This window comes from Stegostoma tigrinum, chromosome 9, assembly GCF_030684315.1.
Source record: "Stegostoma tigrinum isolate sSteTig4 chromosome 9, sSteTig4.hap1, whole genome shotgun sequence".
NCBI lineage: Eukaryota > Metazoa > Chordata > Chondrichthyes > Orectolobiformes > Stegostomatidae > Stegostoma > Stegostoma tigrinum.
The window spans coordinates 80,463,399-80,486,687 of record NC_081362.1 but is presented as its reverse complement, the minus strand read 5'-3'; the positions used below and the strand labels follow the sequence as shown (position 1 = coordinate 80,486,687).

At 42.0% G+C, this 23,289-nt stretch overlaps 1 protein-coding gene across 1 annotated transcript; it reads right to left on the bottom strand.

Annotated features, from left to right (window-relative positions):
- Positions 1 to 23,218, bottom strand: yipf4 (Yip1 domain family, member 4). The gene is made up of 6 exons (XM_048536827.2): positions 22,962 to 23,218; positions 13,668 to 13,821; positions 11,217 to 11,388; positions 8,273 to 8,350; positions 8,067 to 8,180; positions 1 to 811 (listed from the first exon to the last, which is right to left on the bottom strand). The coding sequence occupies exons 1-6, from the start codon at positions 23,047 to 23,049 to the stop codon at positions 674 to 676; spliced, it is 744 nt and encodes a 247-aa protein (XP_048392784.2). The 5' UTR covers positions 23,050 to 23,218; the 3' UTR covers positions 1 to 673.
- Between the last annotated feature and the right edge of the window lie 71 nt (positions 23,219 to 23,289).

Here is a 23,289-nt window from a genome sequence, read left to right as displayed (position 1 = left end):
ATTTGTTTGTAGTTTATTTTACAAATGCTTATGTTACTAACTTCTGTACACCAGAGAGCAGCTAAAAAAATCCAAGCCAAAGGCACCCAACTTAAAATGAAATTTGAAATAGTCTACACAAATTAAAATTTTAAGATGCTTGGAATACAGCTGTTTACAGGATTGCATTGCCTTAAATAAAGTTATCTACAAAATAAATGTCACTTATTAATTGCAGAAAACTGCACATTTTAAAAAGGTACAATGATCTCAAAGCACAATACTTTAAACAGTTTTTTTTTCCTTCAAGTTGTTTGAAAATCCAAGATGCATTTGACATAATATACATCTTGGCTATGTCATTCTTGATGTTTTGGCACAGGGCACTTAGCACTGTCCCATCATTCATTTCCAGTCAAACTGGCCACAGCCTTCTGCCTTGTGTCCTGATTTATTCTTCCACAAAAACCAAATCAATTTTTAAAAAATTAAAACACAAATGTATACAGGTTCTTTCTAGTGTTTAAAACTTTAGATTTATGCTTTACACCCAAAAATAACCACTGGAGGGCAGGGAAGAAACCCAATTTCTTCAGCATCTGGAGTCAACAGCACTTTCCTTCAACAATTTGCTTTCATGAGACCTTGCCATACTGAGTTCTGAAAGTACTTGAATTAATAGATCCCTCGAATCTCAGACACCGGTGTACAAGGATAAAAAGTAAATATACAGAAGAAATATTGGATATATCAGAAGAGGCTTCTTTGTTTTGAATTCTTCTCCAACCAGTAAGGAAGCAGCACTATAAGCAGCCCAGAATACCCCAAAGAGCTGGAAAAAAAAACAAAGACTTTAACATGTTTGAATATCTTCAATTCATTACACAGAATGAATGGGTTGGCATTCTCTGTTACACATATAGTAAATGCCAAAATGAGAAAGGTACCAAAGGGAAAACCACTTCAAAATTCTACTCCACAAGTGACAGAGGGTATATCAGCTCTCAAGGTGTATGAAACACCCTGGAGTGCTGGTTAATAGTTCCTTGAAAGTGGAGTTGCATTTAGACAGGGTAGCGAACGCAGCACTTTGTCCACTTGCCTTTGTTGGTCAGTGGATTGAGACGACGAGTTATTTTGCGGCTGTACAGGACATTGGCTTGGCCACTTTTAGAATACTGCATTCAACACCGGCCTCTTCACTTTCAGAAAGATGTTGTTAAACTCGAAAGGGTTGAGAAAAGATTTATAAGTATGTTGACAGGATTGGAGGATTCGAGCCAAAAGGAGAACCTGACTAGTCTGGTTCTATTTTCCCCTGGAGTGGAGGTTGATGAGTGACCTTAGAGGTTTAAAAGATCATGAGGGGCATGGATGGGATGAATAGTGAAGGTCTTTTTTCCCCAGGGTAAGGGAGCCCAAAACTAGAGGGCACAGGTTTAAGGCAAGGGAGAAAAGATTTAAAAGGGATTGAAAGGGCAACTTTATTCACAGAGAATGGTGTGTGTTTGGAATGAGCTGCCAGAGGAAGCAGTGAAAGCTGGTACAATTCCAACATTTAAAAGACATCTAGATAGGGGAGGGGCTGTTACAGGAATTGGAAGGATTGAGGGACGTGGGCCAAATGCTGGAAAGTGGGACTAGATTAATTTAGGACATCCTATTACCCAGTAACCTGTTGACATGTCTGAACATGGTAGGACAACAGACAACAGGTGCAGCAGTAGGCCATTTGGCCCTTTGAGCCAGCACCACCATTCATTATGATCATGGCTGATCATCCACAACCAGGATCCTGTTCCTGCCTTATCCCCATAACCCCTGATTCCACAATCTTTAAGAGCTCTATCCATCTCTTTCTTGAAAGTATCCAGAGACTTGGCCTCCACTGCCTTCTGGGGCAGAGCATTCCACATATCCACCACTCTCTGGGTGAAGAAGTTTTTCCTCAACTCTGTTCTAAATGGCCTACCCCTTATTTTTAAACTGTGTCCTCTGGTTCTGGACTCACCCATCAGCTGAAACATGCTTTCTGCCTCCAGAGAGTGTCCAATCCCTTAATAATATTATACGCCTCAATCAGATCCCCTCTCATCCTTCTAAACTCAAGTGTATACAAGCCCAGTCACTCCAATCTTTCAACATATGATAGTCCCGCCATTCTGGGAATTAACTTCGTGAATCTACGCTGCACTCTCTCAATAGCAACAATGTCCTTCCTCAAATATGGAGAGCCAAACTGCACACAATACTCCAGGTGTGGTCTCACCAGGGCCCTGTACAGCTGCAGAAGGACCTCTTTGCACCTATGCTCAATTCCTCTTGTTATGAAGGCCAGCATGCCATTAGCTTTCTTCACTGCCTGCTGTACCGACATGCTTGCTTTCATTGACTGATGTACAAAAACACCTAGATCTCATTGTACTTCCCCTTTACCTAACCTGACTCCATTGAGATAGTAATCTGCCTTCCTGTTCTTGCCAAAGTGGATAACCTAATTTATCCACATTAAACTGCATCTGCCATGCATCCGTCCACATCACCCTGTATTCTCATAACATCCTCCTCACATTTCACACTGCCACCCAGCTTTGTGTCATCAGCAAATTTGCTATTACTTTTAATGCCTTCATCTATATCATTAATGTAAATTGTAAACAGCTGCAGTCCCAGCACCGAACCTTGCAGTACCCCACTGGTCACTGCCTGCCGTTCCGAAAGGGACCCATTTATCGCTACTCTTTGCTTCCTGACAAGCAGCCCAAGAATCCCACTGTTCCTTTGAATTTCCTAGTGTTCTAACATTCCCTTGTCTCATTACTTTAGAAATATACATCCTGACTTTTCAGGGTTAGCTTCCACCTACCACTGATCTACCATCTGACTAATCCATCTATATCTTCCTGTACCTTTCTCACTATCAACTACCCATGCAACCTTCATGTCATCCACATACTTATGCCACTTCCCACATTCTCACCTATCAGTTACATACACGATAAACAGGCTTGGAACTGATCCCTGTGTTACACCACTGACACTGGCCTGCAGTCAAAGTCCACTACAACCCTCTGAAGGAGATTTGGATCTAACTTACCAAATTACCAAGGATCTCTGGTCTCCCACATGGGATCTTGTCAACAGCTTTGCTGAAATCAAAATAAACTGCAATACACTCATCCACATATCTGTTCACTTCTAAAAATTCAACCAAATTAGTCACGACCTCCCTCTGACAAAGGCATGCTGACAATCCATGACTGTCCTTTTCTTCTCTAAATAGATAAATTCTCTCCTTCAGAATTTTCTCTAATAGTTTCCTACCACCAATGAGACTCTCACTGATACACAACTTACCTGGATTTTTCCATCTTTAATTCCACCAAAACCTCCTTAATTTTCTATGTCAATCTGCTCAGAACCAGTCAGTCCCTCTTCCTAAAAACTGCACCTACATCATTTTTCTCCCAAGTGAAGACAGATAGGATGTTTAACAAGTAATTCACATCAATGTCCTCTGGCTCCATACACATTGCCCACAAATAACTTAAAACAGTTTGGGTATACAACATCTTCTGTACATACATCATGGTGGTGGAGTGACAGTCACAGCTGCAAGTGAGCATATCGTTAATCATGTGATAAAGAAATGGAAGAATGTTAAAAAACCTTAGAACATAGAACAATACGGCGCAGAACAGGCCTTTCAGTCCCCGATGTTGTGCTGAACTAATCTAAGCCCATCCTCCTACCCTATCCCATCATCATCATCATCATCCATATGCTTATCCAAGGACTGTTTAAATGCCCCTAATGTGGCTGAGTTAACTACTTTGGCAGGCAGGGCATTCCACGCCTTTACCACTCCGAGTAAAGAACCTGCCTCTGATGTCTTAAATCTATCCACCCCTCAATTTATAGCTATGCCCCCTCGTGCAAGCCAATGTCATCATCTAGGAAAAAGACTCTCACTGTCCACCCTATCTAATCCTCTGATCATCTTGTATGTCTCTATTAAATCCCCTCAGCCTTCTTCTCTCCAATGAGAAGAGACTCAAGTCCCTCAGCCTTTCATAAGACCTTCGCTCCAGACCAGGCAATGTCCTGGTAAATCTCCTCTGCACCTTTTCCAATGCTTCCACATCCTTCCTGTAATGGGGTGACCACAACTGTATACAATATTCCAAGTGAAGCCGCACTAGCGTTTTGTACAGTTGCATGACATCACAACTCCGGAACTCAATCCCTCTATCAATAAAACCTAACACACCGTATGCCTTCTTAACAGCACTATCAACCTGGGTGGCAACTTTCAGGGATCTATGTACGTGGACACCAAGATCCCTCTGCACATCCACACTATCAAGAATCTTTCCATTGACCCAGTATTCTGCCTTCCTATTATTCTTCCCAAAGTGAATCACCTCACATTTATCTGCATTGAACTCCATTTGCCACCTTTCAGCCCAATTCTACAGTTTATCCAAGTCTCCCTGCAACATTCTTCCACACTGTCCACCACTCCACCAACTTTAATCTCATCTACAAACTTACTAACCCATCCACCTATGCCTGCTTCCAAGTCATTTATAAAAATGACAAACAGCAGTGGTCCCAAAACAGATCCTTGTGGCACACTACTAGTAACCAGACTCCAGGCTGAATATTTTCCATCAACCAACATTCGTTGCCTTCTTACAGAAAGCCAGTTTCTAATCCAAACTGCTAAATGTCCCTCAATCCCATGCCTCTATTTTCTCCAATAGCCTACCATGTGGAACCTTATCAAAGGCTTTACTGAAGTCCATGTACACCACATCAACTGCCCGACCCTCATCGACATGCTTGGTCACCTTCTCAAGAAACTCAATGAGGTTTGTGAGACACGACCCACCTTTGACAAATAGATGTTGACTATCTCCAATCAAATTGTTGCTTGCTAAATGATTATAAATCCTATCTCTTATAATCCCTTCCAAAACTTTTCCTAAAACAGATAAGGCTCACTGGTCTATAATTACCAGGGTCATCTCTACCGCCCTTCTTGAACGAGGGCACAACATTTGCAATCCTCCAGTCCTCTGGTACAAAACCTGTAGACAATGACAACTCAAAGGTCAAGGCCAAAGGCTCCGCCATCTCCTCCCTCGCGTCCCAGAGAATCCTCGGAAAAATCCCACCCAGCCCAGGGGATTTATCTACCTTCACACCTTCTAGAATTGATAACACCTCCCTACTAACCTTAATCCTTCCAATTCTAATAACCCGTAACTCAGTCTTCTCCTCTACAATATTCTCCTTTTCCTGAGTGAAAACGGATGAGAAATATTCATTTAGCACCTCTCCGATCTCCACAAGATCCACACAACTTCTCCAGCATCTGCAGTTCCCATTATCTCTCACAACTTCCCACTTCTGTCTTTGACTGGCCCCATTCCTACCCTAGTCATCCTCTTATTCCTCAAGATTCATAAAGAATGAAGCATTCCTTCTCCAAAAAATATTACTTTTTTATCATATCACTCAAAAGTGCAGTAGCTTATGCAAATGAACGATTGCTATTTTAGCACAATAGATATATGATGTCAGCAAAGACATACTGATTCAAGTGTCACATAAACAATTCTTTAAAGCAGGCAGAAAATCTAAGTTTGATATCTGGTCCAAAGATTCCACTTCCCACACCACAGCACACCCTTGGCATTATACTGAAGGAACAAAACAAATGTTGGCAAGTCTTGGAGACAGGCTTGAATTCATTGGGTCATCTGGCCCTTTTTCACAAAGCAAGGGAGCTCCAAATGTGAGGAAATTCTGATCAGGATTCCTTCAAAATCAGTACTTCTCTAGCACAGAAGTGTCAAATAAAGGTAAACCACAGAGCCTATTCAGAGTGGTCAGCTGCCATATTGTGAAATGTGAAGATCCTGACAGCCGTTTTGACAGTTTCTGTTAAATCATAAGTACATAATGTAAATATGATATTAGAACACCAGCTAGACAGCAAGGGGTACTGTTAAGTGACAGTGTTTAAAGTGGGTTGGGTCAGGTGAAGGGGTTGTATTGGATTAGTTCAGGTCCAGTGAGGTTAGCATTTGGTAGTCTAAGGAAGGTATATTAGAATCAATGGGTGCAGAGCAGTGGATGTGATCTATGTGGACTTCAGAAAGGGATTCTTCATGGTGACTAGTTAGCAAGGTTAGATCACACAGAATAAAGGGAGAACTAGCTATGTGGATACAGAACTGGCTTAAAGGTAGAAGACAAGAGGGTGGACAATTGCTTTTCAGACTGGAGGTCTGTGATCACATGGATCAGTGCTGGGTCCCTGCATTTCGTCATTTATGTAAATGATTTGGATGTGAAAACAGGTGGTGTGTTAGTAAGTTTGCAGATGGCACCAAAGTTGGAGGTGCAGTGGACAGTTAAGAAGGTTACCCCAGAGTACAACGGGATTTTGTTCAGATGGGCCAAGGAGTGGCAGATGAGGTGCTGCTGCATTTTGAAAAGGCAAATCAGAGCAGGACATATGCGCTTACTAGTAAAGTGCTGGGGGGTTGGTGCTGAACAAAGAGACCTTGGAGTGCAAGTTTACAGTTCCTTGAAAGTGGAATTGCAGGTAGATAGAATAGTGAAGGCAGAATTTGGTGTGCTGATCAATAAAGGCAAGCATATAGAGTATAGGATTTTGAGGATCATGTTGCGGCTGTACAGGACATTGATTCGGCCACTTTGAGTATTGCAAGCAATTCTGGTCTCCCTGCCATAAGACTGTTGTGAAACTTGAAAGGGGTCAGAAAAGATTTACAAGGACATCGCCAGGGTTGGACGGCTTGAGCTAACAGGAGAGGCTGAACAGACTGGGGCTACTTGCCCTGGAATGTTGGGAGGACGGGACGTGACCTTGTAAGAAGTTTACAAAACAATGAGGTGCACAGAAGGGTAAATAGGGAAGGTCTCTTGCCCAGGGTTGTGGGGGGCATAGGTTTAAGGAAAGAGGGGCAAGATATAAAAAAGGATCAGTCAACTTTTTCACCCAAAGGGTCTGACGGGTATAAGTACAAGGTCTATTGAACACTTACTCAGGCTTTTGACTGTGTATTTAGAAGTCTAAATTTTCCCGAGTTCCTGTCTTACTTAATTGCATCAGAACCCTACATATTCTCCAATTTAAATGAAGCCTTTAAACAACTTTTAGTGTAGAGGAACTGCCTAGTGGAATTTTCAATTTTCCAGGCGATTCCTTTGGTGTCTGCTGCAACAGTGATTCTACTGGGTCCTCAAGGTGTAGTTGTCATTTCAGTGTAAATGGTAGCTGTCTGGCCAGTGGAAAATCTTGGCCACTGTGTTGACTTTAAAGGGTGAGACATCGACTAACTGAATCCAGGTACTAAATTATTTTGATAAAAATGTTCTAACTGGTTTTAACCCATCTATCAAATGCTTAAGCAGCTCATTCTATGCTTGGGCAGCACAGTGGTTAGCACTGTAGCCTCACAGCACCAGGGACCCAGGTTTGATTTCAGCCTCAGGCAACTGTCTGTGTGGAGTTTGAACATTCTCCTTCTGTGTGCCTGGGTTTCCTACAAGCGCTCCAGTTTCCTCCCATAGTACAAAGATGTGCAGGCTGGGTGGACTGGCCATTAGAAAAGGCAGGTATAGGGCAGGGGAGTGAGATCCTCTACACAGTTGAGACTTGATGGGCTGAATGGCCTGCTTCACACTGTGGGGATTCTATGATTAACAAGCAGTATATTCTCAATGAATTGGAGGGATTGGCCTTGAGTATTCTTGTTGAGGAAGAAATCAAACCATTAAAAAACTAGCTGTGTAAAAACAAGACAAGTTGTTATTTGAAATCAGTACTTTAGCTATATTTTGTAAATACAGACTGGAATGATCCCAGAAAGAAGCTGGACAAAGGATAGATGAATTCAAGCCTCCAAGACATTAAAGCGTAAGAAATGTAGGAAGTGAAATCCAGCACGGTCATAATCTGATGCATTACAGATAAAAGCAAGATTTAATAAAATCATGGTAACCACCTCTTGCAGAAAAGGCTAATATTTTAGGCCAGGGATGCTTACCTTTATCGTCGTGGATAAAAGTTCAAAGGAGTGAACCACCAAAAGCACTGGTACAATTACAATCAAAGGGAGTAGAGAATAACCAATCACTCCAAGAACCTGACCATATGCAACCTGTAAATTAGAAAAGCCAAGTTATAAGATTTACATTTGTAACGACGCAGATCAATATAACTGATCTCTAGATTTAAGAAAGCAGTACTTACCTCACCACCAAGAACTCGAGCCAATAAGAAGATGGTTAATGATCCAAATATCCAGATTGTGATAATCCATGAAACTACCTAAACAATTAGTTACAAATTACGATATAATAGTTCTAAAGTAAAACACTACAGATACTAGAAATCTAAAATAATAGTGAAGTATTTTTGGAGAAAAGACATTACTCAAGCTCTTGTTGCAGTTGCACTTATTCTGGCCAGTGGAGATATTCAATCACACCCCTGACATGGCCTTGTAGATAATGAGAGTACTGAAATTCAAATGAGACACTCAGTACACATGCCCATTCATCTTCAAGGGCCACAAACCGAATGGAGTCAGAAATGGATTAATAATTCACTGACACAACATATTTTATACAACACATCAGGGCCGATTAAAGTTAACTCAAGAACTTCGACTGCATGTCAAATTAGTGCATGATAACTTACATGATGAGGGAGGATAGTCAGCTCCCACAGGGAGCTGGTAGCCTGGTGGTATTATTGCTGGTCTGTTAACCCAGTGACCCAAGAAATATGCTGGGGACCAAGTTCAAACTCTGCTGATGTGGAATTTGAATTCAATAAAAAATATGGAATTAAAAGTCTAATCATGACCGTGAATCCATTGCTGATAGGCTCTTCAAACAATCTGGTTCACTAATGTCCTTTATGGGAGGAAACTGCCGTCCTTAACTGGTCTGGCCTACATATGACCACAAACCCACTGCAACGTGGTTGAAAGGGCAAGGGATAATGGGAACTGCAGATGCTGGAGAATCCGAGATAACAAAGTGTGGAGCTGGATGAACACAGCAGGCCAAGCAGCATCAACGTGATTGACTTTTGACGGCCTTCTGGGCAATGAGGGATGGCCAATAAATGCTGGCCTAGCCATCAATGCCCTCATCACATGAATGGGTTAAAAAGAATTAGGCCATGGATAATCTAAGTGCAAAGGCAAGATGCAGTAGACTACTCAGCAGCAAGCTTGTTCCACCATTCAATACAATCAATGCTGATATGCTTTAACATCAAATCTGCATTTTGAGGTAGTAGGAACTGCAGATGCTGGAAAATCTGAGATAACAACGTGTTCAGCAGGCCAAGCAGCAGAGCAGGAAGGCTGACATTTTGGGGTTCTCTTGTCAGTTATCAAGAAGTTTTCATTCCCTTAACAAGAACCTACCTGCAGCTAAAAATATTCTACGTCTCTGCTTCCAAAACATTTGCATGGTGAGTTCAAAGACTCATGACCCTCAAAATTTCACCTCATTTGTTTTAAATGGGTATCCCCAGTTCTAGATTTTCCCACAAAAGGAATTCCACCAAGATCTATCAGGATCTTTAACTCCAGCATATATAAGCCTATCTTGTCCAATCTTTCCTCATAAGGAAATTTGCCAAGAATTAGTCCGGCAAACTTCACTAAATTGCTTCCAATGCCTTTACATTCTTTCTTAAACAAGGTATTCAGTACATTAGCAAATTTGGCACTTGTAACTTCCATCTCTTCAACCAAACAATTTATGAATTGTCAACAATGAGGACCCAGCAGCAATCCCTGCAGCATGCCACTATTTACTACTTGCTAACCTGAGGATGACCCACGTATGCCAACTTCATTGCTCAGATCTTTGAAGGTAGAAATGAGGATGTTATATTGAGAACGTACGGGACATTGGCGAGGCCTCTTCTGGGAGTACTGTGTCCAGTTCTGGTTGCCCTGTTACAGGAAGAATGTTATTAAGCTGAAAAGAGTTCAGAAGAGATATGCTAGGAGGTTGCCAGGAATGGAGGGTTTAAGTTGTGAGGAGGGGCTGGATAGACTGGGACCTTTTTGTCACTGGAACGTAGGAGGGTGAGGAGACTTTAAAAAGGCTCAGAAATAGTGAGGCATTTAGATAAGGTGAACAGGAGTCTTTTCCCTATGGTGAGGGATTACATGACTAAGGCGCATATTTTTACAGTGAGAGGAGAAAATTTTATAGAAAAGACATGAGGCAATTTTTTTCTAAAATTCCAGAACAGTTCGTTTGTGGAGTGAACTTCCAGAGAACGTGGGAGTTGCAGGTTCAGTTATGATGTTTGAAAGACAGTTAGACGAGTACAGGAAAAAGAAATGTTTGGAGAGATATGGGCTAAGCACAGGCAAGTGGGATTAGTTTTAGTTTGGGATTACAGTCAGCATGGACTCAGCAAAGAGGGGTTTGTTTCCGTGCTGTATAACTCTACAACTGTTTCATTCCTGTTAGCCAGACAATCTACTCATGCCAACCCCAATACTATTACCTCTTATATGCCACAGTAACCTTTGTGACAGTTATCAAATACCTTCTAGAAACATACGTACAGTCTGTTCATGAGCTACCTTTTCATGCGACCTCTTCAAAAGAGCTCCAATAGAACTCCATGAGTGACCTTTCACAAAACCATCCTGACTCTGCCAAAGTACCCTGAACTTCTAAGTGCCCTATTACTTAATAGTAGCTAACATTTTACCTATGACAGATGCTAAGCTAAATGACCCATGGTTTCTCATTCCCGTCTCCCTCCCTTTCTAATAGAGGTGTTTCACTTGCAATTTTCCAATATAATGGAATCAAGGGTAATTTAACTGCATTTGCTCCATGTCCCTTGGGGCACTAACTTAAAAAAAACTCCTCAGTATTGAAGGATTAACTTGATCTAATTTTTTTTCAGGAGTGAAAGTTCCTAATTTAAACCCCATTGTGTGTGTAAAACTGCTTTCTGATTTCAGTCCTAAATGATTTTGTTTTAATTTTAAAGATACTGCTCTCCAGGGAATCAATGACCAGCAGATAGAGAAGTTACCAAATTCATTACTTTGCTCATGTGTCCACTTAATTACTGAAATCATAGGCCAAGCTCTCCACCAAATGGCAGGAAAAATACAGTTAACATTAGACTTCAACATACTTACTCTGAATTGTCCATATAGCGAGATCATTGAAAACAAAAGAACCACAGCCAGAGGCCCCCAGAAATCAGGATTATCCCTCACGACTTGCCTATTAAATCCCAGCGACGGCATTGGCATTAACACACATCGGATTTTGTAGTAAATATCCTTTAAATCAATGTCTAATTCCTCTCTGCAACATTAAAAAAAGGTTTAAGATTTAATAATAGAAATGACAGTTGGGAAATATTATGCTAAACATATCTTGAAATCAAAATACAGCCCAAGATTGATCTGACAGGACCACGAACACTGATTCAAAAGCTGAGCATCAGACTACAAGGAAATCCCTAGGGCTTTCCTAATAATTCAAATGCTAAGCTGCAGTGAAGTGAAACACACTCATAAGGGTCTGAGGTTCAATGTCTAGTACGTATTGTTCTCAATAGGGCAGCAGCAACGTCAGTGCATATCTAAAAATTGAATGAGAAGTCAGATGCAGCTACAAGAAAAGACTCTGCTGCAATGTCTGTCTTTCCTTACCTCAAGTTCTCATGTTTGATGCTATTTACATTCCAGGCTAATAACTGGAAACAACTGACCGTTAGACAAACTACCAAAGTATAACTATTTAAATCATTCACCAGAATCTGTGCCTTGAGAAAGGGAGAAACTGGAAACGCCATAATGAAGGGAGCTTTGCCATTAAACACATACTTTTATGCATATCATCCAATTTAGCAGCAAGCATATAGAGGTTTCTCTCCAAATGGATAAGATCATTGTTTATCACAGAAAACCCACATTTAAAAAATACATAATAAAAATCAAAAAGAATTGCAGATGTTACAAGTCAGAAATAAAAACAAGATGTTGGAAAAACTCAACAGGTCTGGCATCATCTCTAAAAAGAAATCAGAGTTAACATTTTGGGTCCAGTGACTCTTCCTCAGAAGAGACGGTAGTTCGGAAAACAACGGTCCACTTGCAGGAGGCAGGGTGTACATACTCTTCTGAGGAAGGGTCACTGGACCCGAAATATTAACTGATTTTTTTCCCCACAGATGCGGTCAGATCTGTTGAGCTTTTGTTTGTTTTAAAAATTACATCTATAGTTATCAACAAAAATGAATTTCAGATCAAATACTAGCTCCATTTTAAATAAAAGAATATTCAATGCCGCAGATTTGGACATTTGTTAAATTTGAGTTTTCTTTAGATTCCCTACAGTGTGGAAACAAGCCCTTCGGCCCAACAAGCCTTGGAGCATCCCATCCAGACCCATTCCCCTATAACCCACATAGCCCTGAACACTACAGGCAATTTAGCATGACCAATCCACCTAACCTGCACATCTGTGGACGGTGGGAGGAAACCGGAGCACCCAGAGGAAACCCAGGCAGACACGGGGAGAAAGTGTGGAGTTTGCACAGACAGTCGCCCGAGGCTGGAATCGAACCTGGGTCCCTGATGCTGTGAGGCTGCAGTGCTAACCACTGAGCCACCATGCCGCCCAATCTTTTGCTGTGCCTCTATTCTCAGAACTGAAGGAAAAAATATATTGAGTTGACATTAATACTACTTTAGAATTTTCACCAATTAAACAGTGTTAAATAACTTGCGATTGAAAAGTATATTTAAAAACTGGATCTTATGATACTATATTTGCACTCTTTAGTTGTTACATGATTTACGGAAACATTCCCAAGTTCTGTAAACTGGATCGAGACTTTCAATGCAGGATCATTTGCAAGGGCCCTCAAACTGAAGTAACAATTTTGGCAATGATACAAATGACCAAGGCACCTGTCATTAGACAGGTGACTCAAATGAAGTTTGCTAGAATTTCACAACATCTCAAATGGAATTCCAAACAAAACTAGTCTGGTTGGACAATGCTCCTTCTCTCTTCCAGCCACCTTCTCAACAAAATCAAGAATGAAATGATTACTCAGGTAAGGGAAAGTCTGGACAAGGGATTGTCTTTCTGACAATCTAAATTCATTCCATTAAATACAAGATATTTTCTACTATTCATGGCTTGTGACTGGTCTACATGTGTGTCTAATTATTACTTTGATTCTGCGTAGAGCTTTCAGAGGTTTATGTCAATGCAGTATTGCGCATTCAGCCAGATACGCACACAAATGGAGCAACTCAGATAAATTAGGCTAAAACAGACTGAAACTGGTTGTACATTGGGTTAGCACACTCACTTTATCATTCCAAATCGATGCTCAGTTACAACTGATCTAATATTTCAAATTACTTTCTTTACATGTTGGGTTATTTACATTTTATCATTCGTCTAGAGCTGCCATTCAGTAGGTGGCAGTGGGCCTCAAGCCCTTTGGTGTTTGTGGAGAAGATTTCTACAACGCAGGTTCTGTCAATATCCAGGCAATCTCAATCACACACTCATCATGTTGATCATACACCTCCCAAGAAACTTTAATTGTAAGACAGACATACAGGAGTGGTTTGGTCTCCTCAGAGTCATCTTCCTCAACTTCCAGAAGCCATCCATATCCCCTTTTCCTGAGGAACGCTGTTGCAGAGGCATCTTTTGTAGATTCAGCATCCATATTAAGTTTAACCTCTGGAGCAGCCATCGAACCACTGAGGTCTACAGAAAGATTAAACATCAGATGTAGTCAAACAGAATTCATGAAGAAACTCATGGGAATGTAATGTTTAGTTTTACATTAACTGCTATCTTTTCAAAGAGATGCCACACTCCCTCATTTTGTCCTAACCAAACGTTACAGAGCAATATTTCTAACAATTGACAGAGATTATCCCCACAAAAAGAAGCTAACACACTTGTAATACATGAAATATGGGCGGCAAACCTATACATTAGCTGGAAGATAATGATCTTCTATCTAATAAAACTACACCCAATTCCAAACATTCTGTTCTCCACTTTGTTTAGTCAAACCAAAGCGAGGAGTACTTGTGAAAGTTTCAAAATTCTTCACCTCTTTGCCATTATATTTTCCAGCCAATTTCCAGAATTTATTCTGCTGTCCTAGATTTTACTCATACACTTTTCATGGGATGCCAATTTCATAGTTCGATAAATTCATTCACTCCAGACCTTAAATTTACTCCTCTGCTTCCCCTCCCCCCCGAATAGGAGTTACTTATATTCCATATTCTTCAGGGAAACAATTAGAATTCTATCACTTCTATTTAGAAGTACATCATATAATCCAGCAGCATCAACTTGGCCTCATGAAGATGAAATCATATCAGACAAACTTATTGGAATTCTTTGAGATGGATAGATAAAGGGGAAACAGAAGATACCATATTTGGATTGTCACAAGGCATCTGATAAGTAGTCTTATGTGCAGTACTGTAAGAGCCCATGGTGAAGGCAGCAATATTGTAGTATGGATAGGGAACTGGCTAAAAAGTAGAAAACACGGTTGGGATAGAGGGCATTATCAGGACCTGTAATTACTGGAGTGCCATGAGCAGTGCTAGAGCCAGGGCGGGGGGCACCTCGAGCGTACTCTCCTCCTCCTCCTCCTCCTCCTCCTTCCGCCCCCACCCCACTGTGAGGTATAATCGCCAAGTTTGCAGATATCACCAAACAGGTGGGAAAGCAAATGGCGAGAAAGTCTGCAGAAAATACAGAGCCTAAGTGATGGAGAAAAAAAGATTGGCAGATGGAATATGTGTGGAAAAATGTGAATTTATGCACTTTACCATTAAGAATAGAGATGCTGAAAATTGTTTAAATGGAGAAAGACTGCAGAAAGCAGCAGCACAGAGGGATTCAGGGATCCTTGCACATAAATCAAAAACAAAAGCATTCAAATTCAGGAACAGGTAAGGCAAATGGAATGTTAGCCTCTATTTCGAACATAACCAGGGAAGATCCAAAAGTGGCTGTTCTTCCTGCTTCTCCGCGCCGCCGCCACCCCCTCCCCCCACCACACACACACACACACACACACACACACACACAATTAACAGTGAAGTTTCTAAAAGACCCACGCTTGGTCCCCTCTTTATTCTAATCTACATGCTGGCCACCAAGCAACACAACTGGGCTATGTCATGTTCCATTTCTACTTTTGAAATGTTTGGATGGTTGTGCATTCCCATCTTCTCTGCTGTTATACCTTGCAAATAATTTATTATTTACCTGAAGATCTATTGTGATGGTGGTTCAGTACTGTCCAATTCAAAATCTTGACTAGCTCCAAGAATGTGACTACACTGGCATCAAGTGCACAAATTCTGGGAGAAAATGCTTTAATTCATTCACACTGTAGTGGTCGATGTACTTCTGTCTACATATACCAAAACACCCAAGCCCATTTTTACCAAAGATGTAAAACACTCTGATTAGGAAATATGATACATTTACTTGTCTTACTTTACTAAATGCATAACGAATAAAATGCACATGAAAACACAATGTAACTGAATAATGCAATCATATTCCTACTGACTATGCCATTTTTTTTAAATTGACCAAATGCAAGTGGATGCATCTTATTCCCTATGAGCAACAGATTGCCAGTGGCTAATGTAGTGGACAACAATGGGTTAGATTAATTGCAAATATCAAAGCTAAAGCAACAAAATGCATTAGTTAGCATTATGCAAACTTTGTCTTTCCTATGCAAGTATTAAATTACACTCACAATAAAGTACAAATAATAAACAACTCCCAACTCTATTTGCATTCCAGATTTTTAGAATGGTCCCAAAAGCTGAGCAGACTGATAGGTCTAGAACAGGCATGAGTACACAGCATAAGCAATTAATACAATACAGAAACATTAGTGAAATAAACAGCAAATGTTTCGGGTCCAGTGACCCTTCCTCAGAACCTGGATCTAAAACATTAACTCTGTCGTTTCCTTCACAGATGCTGCCAGAGCTTTTCCAGCAACTTTGTTTTTGATCTTGATTTAGAGCATCTGCAGTTCTTTCAGCTTTTACAGAAATGTTAGTTATTTATTTTAAAGTTTTAAACCTAATATGATTTTTGAACTAATGCTTCCTTGTTGTTTGGAATGGAGTGAACTTTAAGATGACAAATTACCTCTGATATCAATCACTAATGACAATCAGAACAAAATTATTTTATTGACACATCCAGACAATGTATGGAATGTTGACATGGAGTGTCAGCAAGTGGCTGGAAAGAAACACAATGAGATTTAACTCTGCTTTAAGTTCTGGGATTGTACCAGATGTTCACATTTTTGTGGCAAAAGAGAACAATTTGCACTTGAGTTTCAAGAACTGTTATATAGGTATCAATAAATGCTTAAGGTCTAATATTGAGATAAATATTATTTTCACCTCTTTGTTCAATAGTGTTCTTTAAATAGCACTATTCTGTGGTGTTTAGTCTGCAGTATTCAGCAGGCACTGGTTTGAACAAGTTATCAACACTTTATTATGGAAGATTGGATTTCAGATCAGGCTTGTTTTCACTCAAAATTTGATTCAAAAAGCATAACTGTCTACCTACCGATAAAGCCACTTCTGCAACTTCAAGCAAATTGTTTTCTTGGAAGTCTTCATGAGAAATAAAACACTGCTGCTTAAATTCACCTTCCTTTTGGTTTTACAATACTCAAATGGATTTCCTCCCTTTATTACAAATCTACAAATTATCACATTGTCAAGTATTAAGTTAGTTGCAGACACCCAATGTTTACATTTAGTAGAATCTGAAACAAGTAGAACTACTACCCAAGGCACTAGCAAACTAGCTAAGGGTCAACGTGATTGAAGAGGTAAACGTGTGGCTCAAAGACTGATGTAGGAAAAATGGGTTTGAATTAATGGGACATTGGCATCAGTACTGGGGAAGGAGGGAGCTATTCTGATGCAATGGACTCCACCTGAATCATGCTGGGACCAGAGGTCCTGGTGAATTGCATAAGAAGGGATGCAGATACAGCTTTACACTACATAGTGGAGAGGGGTGGGTTTAGTTGCATGAAAGATTATAGAAAAAGTTAAGGTTATTAATGTTTCCCAAATAAGTAATATGACCGAGTATGGAAAGGGTCAGGAATCTAACTCCGGTACAGCAAAGAAAGGAACTGTAAGAAAGGGAGAGGAATAGTAAATGCAGGACTGAGAGTATTGTACTTAAACGAGTATGTAGTACAAAATAAGGTAAGTGAGCTTGCAGTGCAGATTGAAGTTAGGTGAGATATTGTGGGTGCTGCAGAGACATGGCTGCAAGGGGATCAGAGCTGGGAACTAAACAACCAGGCATTCTATCAAAAGGACAGGCAGATGGAAAGAGGGCAAGGTTGTCTTGTTAGTAAGAAATGACATTAAATTGATAGCAAAAACAGAGTCAAAAAGGTGTAGAATCAGAGTATAAAACTGAAGAACCACAATGGAAGAAAGATCTTGATGGGTTATGTACAGGCCTCCTAACAATAGTCAGGATGTGGAGCAGAAAACAATCCAGAAGATAGAAATGACACCATTTCAATAGTCATGAGGGATGTCAATATGCAGGTTGACTGGGAAAATCATATTGGGAGCAGATGGAGCCACAGAGCTGTACAGCAAGGCAGCAGATCCTTAGGTCCAACGTGTCCATGACTATGAAGTCTCACAAGCTAAACTCGTCCCATTTGACTGCATTTAACCCATATCCTCTAAACCAAGCCTTTTCATGAATCTGTCAAATGTCTTTTAAATGTTGTAACTATACTTACAACTACCAATTTCTCTGGCAGTACATTCCAAACACAAACCACCTTATTCAAAAACGTTGCCCCTCTGGTATCTCAAATCTTTCTCCTCTCACCTTAAAATTATGCCCTTTAGTTTTAAATGCCCCAACTCTAGGGGAAAAACTTGACTATTCACCTTACCTATGCCTGTCAGGATTTTATAAACCTCCACAGACCTCAAGGAAAGAAATTTGTGAATATCTACAAGAGATTTTATTTAGAGCAGCACGTGACACAGTCCACAAGAAAACAGTCAACTCTGGATTTGGTAACGTGTGATGAGGCAAACTTGATTAGAGTACTTGAGGTAAAAGTACCACTAGTGTGAAGTGACCGTAATATGATAGAATTCACCCAGTATTTGAAGGGGAGAACCATGAATGAAATATAACAGTATGACAATTGATTAAGCTAACTACAAAGGCATGAGAGAGAAGTTGGCCAGAATTTTTTAGAAGGGAAGCCTAGCGGGGAAGATAGTGGAGCAGCAATGGCAGGAGCTTCAGAAAGTAATTCGGGAGGCATAGCATAAATGCATCCCAAGGAAGAAGAAACATACTAAGGCTCACAAATGAATTCAGGGACAACATAAAAGCAAAACAAAAAAAAGCATGCAGTATGGTGAAGACTAGTGAGAAGCCAGAGATTTATGTAACCTTTTAAAAACCAGAGGATAACTAACAAAGGTGCAAGTAGATGAAACAAGGCTAAGCTAGCTAGGTGGTGCATGGATATGCAAGGTAAAAATCGGGCTTCATCAAGGGGAGATCACGTCTGATTAATCTGTTAGCATTTGCTGAGGTGGTAATAAGCAAGTTAGACAAAGGAGTGCCAGCGGACATGGTCAATTTGGATTTCCAAAAGACCTTTGACAAGGTGCTGCACAGGAGGCTGCTAAATAAGACAAGCGCCCACGGTGACCAGTGGAGTTTCACTGGGGTCAGTGTTAGGACCACAATTATTCAGGTCATATATCAACAATTTGGATGAAGGAACTGAGGACATTATTGCCCAAAAGACAGTGGAAGGACAGGTAGTGTAGCGGAAGCATAGAGGCTGCAGAAGGACTTAGACAGGCTAGAAGAGTGGGCAAAGAAGCGACAGATGGAATACAATATGAAAAAGTGTGATGTTATGCACTTTGGTAAGACAAATAGGTAGGCATTGACTATTTTTTTAAATGGGGAAAGGTATTGGAAATCTGAAATAAAAGGCTTAGGAATCTTTGTTCTGAATTCAGTTAATGTTCACATGTAATGTCACCTGGTAGAAAAGCAAATGCAAGGTTGGCATTCATTTCAAGATGGCTAGAATTCAAGAGCATAGATACACTGTTGAAGCTCTAAGAGGCTCTGGTTAGACTACATTCTAAATATTGAGAGCTGTCTTGGGCCTGTATCTAAAGAATGTGCTGGCACTGAAGGTGGTCCAGAGGAGATTCAAAAGAATGACTCCAGGGATGAAGGGATTGTCAAGTGAGAAACAGTTGAGGACGATGGGTTTATACTTGGGGTTTAGACGGATTGGTGCCGGGGTGGGGGATCTCATTGAATCGGACAAGATACTGACGGTGTTTGATAAAGAGTACTTGTAGAAGATGTTTCCATAAGTTGGAGAGACTAGGACCTGACAGCACAGCCTCAGAGTGAAGGGACGACTCTAGAATGGAGACAAGGGGGATTTCTGTCAGCCAGAGGTAGTTATCTGTGGAACTCAGCTTGCACAGCATTCTGCAGCAATGAGTCATTGAATGTATCTAAGACACATAGGTTTTTGATTGATAAAGGGGATCAGGAACTACAAAGGAGAAAAGACAGGCCAACACGGTTGAGAGCCATGACTGAATGGCAGAGCATACCTGATGGGCTGAATGGCCTAATTCTGTGCCCTTGTCTTAAGCATCTTTATAAGACCATACAGTCATAATGACTTAAAAGTATAATGTTTGTGCCATATCAGATACAATGCAGCACAAACCTACAATGCGTCACTCTGGTGAATATTTAACTTAGTGGTCTGTAAGGCATAGCAAAACTTCAGTAAAGCATCTCTGGAAATTTAGGCAGCAGCTTTCTTGTTGTCTTTTCTTACCCAAGAAACCAGAATATCTTTAAAGTTTACTTCAATGTATATGCAAGGCTTTTCAGTTGTTCCTGAAACCAAGACACTTACATAGTTCAATTTAATGCAAAATTTTGTCAGAGAATTTTAAGCTTCTGCAACAATGATGATTCAATTAGTCATAAATACCATTGTGTGATTTTGACAATGGTGCTCTCCGTAGCACATTTGTTTCGATCATCCTGCAGGTTTTTGGAGGAACATATACAGAAAGAGATCATCCTCCTCCAACACCATCCTTACCATTGATAATGGGAACTGCAGATGCTGGAGAATCCAAGATAATGAAATGTGAGGCTGGATGAACACAGCAGGCCCAGCAGCATCTCAGGAGCACAAAAGCTGACGTTTCGGGCCTAGACCCTTCATCAGAGAGGAGGATGGGGTGAGGGTTCTGGAAATAAATAGGGAGAGAGGGGGAGGTGGACCGAAGATGGAGAGAAGATAGGTGGAGAGGAGAGTAGGTGGGGAGGTAGGGAGGGGATAGGTCAGTCCAGGGAAGACCGACAGGTCATGGAGGTGGGATGAGGTTAGTAGGTAGGAGATGGAGGTGCGGCTTGGGGTGGGAGGAAGGGATGGGGGAGAGGAAGAACAGGTTAGGGAGGCAGAGACAGGCTGGACTGGTTTTGGGATGCAGTGGGGGGAGGGGACGAACTGGGCTGGTTTTGGTATGCGTTGGGGGAAGGGGAGATTTTGAAGCTGGTGAAGTCCACATTGATACCATTGGGCTGCAGGGTTCCCAAGCAGAATATGAGTTGCTGTTCCTGCAACCTTCGGGTGGCATCAGTGTGGCACTGCAGGAGCCCATGATGGACATGTCATCTAAAGAATGGGAGGGGAAGTGGAAATGGTTTTCGACTGGGAGGTGCAGTTGTTTATTGCGAACCGAGCAGAGGTGTTCTGCAAAGCGGTCCCCAAGCCTCCGCTTGGTTTCCCCAATGTAGAGGAGGCCACACCGGGTAATGGATGCAGTATACCACATTGGCAGATGTGCAGGTGAAACTCTGCTTAATGTGGAAAGTCATCTTGGGGCCTGGGATAGGGGTGAGGGAGGTGGTGTGGGGGCAAATGTAGCATTTCCTGCGGTTGCAGGGGAAGGTGCCGGGTGTGGTGGGGTTGGAGGGCAGTGTGGAGCGAACAAGGGAGTCACGGAGAGAGTGGTCTCTCCGGAAAGCAGACAGGGGTGGGGATAGAAAAATGTCTTGGGTGGTGAGGTCGGATTGTAGATGGCAGAAGTGTCGGAGGATGATGAGTTGTATCCGGAGGTTGGTGGGGTGGTGTGTGAGAACAAGGGGGATCCTCTTTGGGCGGTTGTGGCGGGGGCGGGGTTTGAGGGATGTGTTGCGGGAAATGTGGGAGACGCGGTCAAGGGCGTTCTCGACCACTGTGGGGGGAAAGTTGCGGTCCTTGAAGAACTTGGACATCTGGGATGTGTGGGAGTGGAATGCCTCATTGTGGGAGCAGATGCGGCGGAGGCGGAGGAATTGGCTTCCCATTCTTTAGATGACATGTCCATCATAGGCCTCCTGCAGTGCCACAATGATGCCACCCGAAGGTTGCAGGAACAGCAACTCATATTCTGCTTGGGAACCCTGCAGCCCAATGGTATCAATGTGGACTTCACCAGCTTCAAAATCTCCCCTTCCCCCACCGCATCCCTAAACGAGCCCAGTTCGTCCCCTTCCCCCACCACATCCCAAAACCAGCCCAGCTCTTCCCCTCCACCCACTGCATCCCAAAACCAGTCCAACCTGTCTCTAACTCCCTAACCTGTTCTTCCTCTCACCCATCCCGTCCTCCCACCCCAAGCCGCACCCCCATCTACCTACTAACCTCATCCCACCTCCTTGACCTGTCCGTCTTCCCTGGACTGACCTATCCCCTCCCTACCTATACTCTCCTCTCCACCTATCTTCTCTCCATCTTCGGTCCGCCTCCCCCTCTCTCCCTATTTATTCCAGAACCCTCTCCCCATCCCCCTCTCTGATGAAGGGTCTAGGCCCAAAACGTCAGCTTTTGTGCTCCCGAGATGCTGCTGGGCCTGCTGTGTTCATCCAGCCTCACATTTCATTATCTACCATCCTTACCATGTTACTTTTGGATGTAAAAACAATACCACCATCACTCCTTACCCACAATCAGATGATTACCTCACACACGAACGCTAATAACATCAAGCTACCTACATTTCTCTCACACCATCAAGAGATGTCAAATGAGTAGACTGACATCTAATCATGAATAAGCTACTTCAGCCAAAATACAGACACATCAGGGTCTCCACAAACACTAAATGTCACTGCATTCTTTAAAAGAGTCTCCATGAAACCCACTCAAAGGTCAAACTATTAAAACACAGCCTAACAGGATCCTCTTTTGGCCTATCAATTTTCAGTATACCCCACACGAAGCACCAGTGGTCATCTACATTAAAAAGGTGCTGCAAAAATCACTTGTCCAGACAAGTCCAGAATGTCATCAGAAGTGAAAATCAACTGAACAGCATTAAAGCATAAAAATGACACCTAGGTGAAGTAGCGAGCGAGTAATCATTTGGGACCTGGGTTCAGATCCTGACTGGACTGACAAGAAACTGTGGCCAGTTTAGCAGCTTTAATATCAACAGGTTTTAAACAGCCCCGAAAGCGGATTCTCAGCATACTTCAAATGATTAAGGATGGGCCTACAGCGTAAAACTAAATTAATCAGAACTCAGATAACCCAGAATGCAAAACCCTTTGGCATCATCAGGAATGAAGGTGAGAGGGAGACAACGTTCCCCAAATTGTTAAAGAACCGTTTTTTCCCCCCTATTAAATAAAAGCCTCGGACTCCACCCACCCGGATTCTCATTTGTCGCCACCCCCAAATCCGCCACCTAAACAGCAACAATCTGTAAGGTTGGGCCTACCTTCACTGTCAGGCGAAGAGACGAAGGTAAAGTCCCCATTGTTAGGACTGAAATGCTGCCGCGGCAGTTCGTCTCCGTGCGGATTCATGCCGCTGAAGCCGGTGGGGGTTGTAACCGGGCCGGGTGTCGAGCCCGCGCAGGCTTCTACCGTTAACCGCTCACCACTCTCACGCAACACCACGACCACCCCGAATACGTCACAGGGACACGGGCTCCACGGACGAGAACAGAACGCGCCTGCGCACAACCATCTTCCGCGGGGCGCGGCCCATAACAGCATGTGATACTCACCCCGCCCACTCCAAAACCACAGCTGCCAGACTGCCAA

Bases quoted from the DNA above. Each gene is read 5' to 3' on its own strand.
- yipf4 (XM_048536827.2), bottom strand. From the start codon at position 23,049: ATGAATCCGCACGGAGACGAACTGCCGCGGCAGCATTTCAGTCCTAAC. The intron at 11,389-13,667 runs GTATGTCTGTCT...TTAATGTTGCAG, and splicing joins GAGGAGACCAAACCACTCCT to AGAGGAATTAGACATTGATT. The intron at 8,181-8,272 runs GTAAGTACTGCT...TCTAATTTACAG, and splicing joins CTCGAGTTCTTGGTGGTGAG to GTTGCATATGGTCAGGTTCT.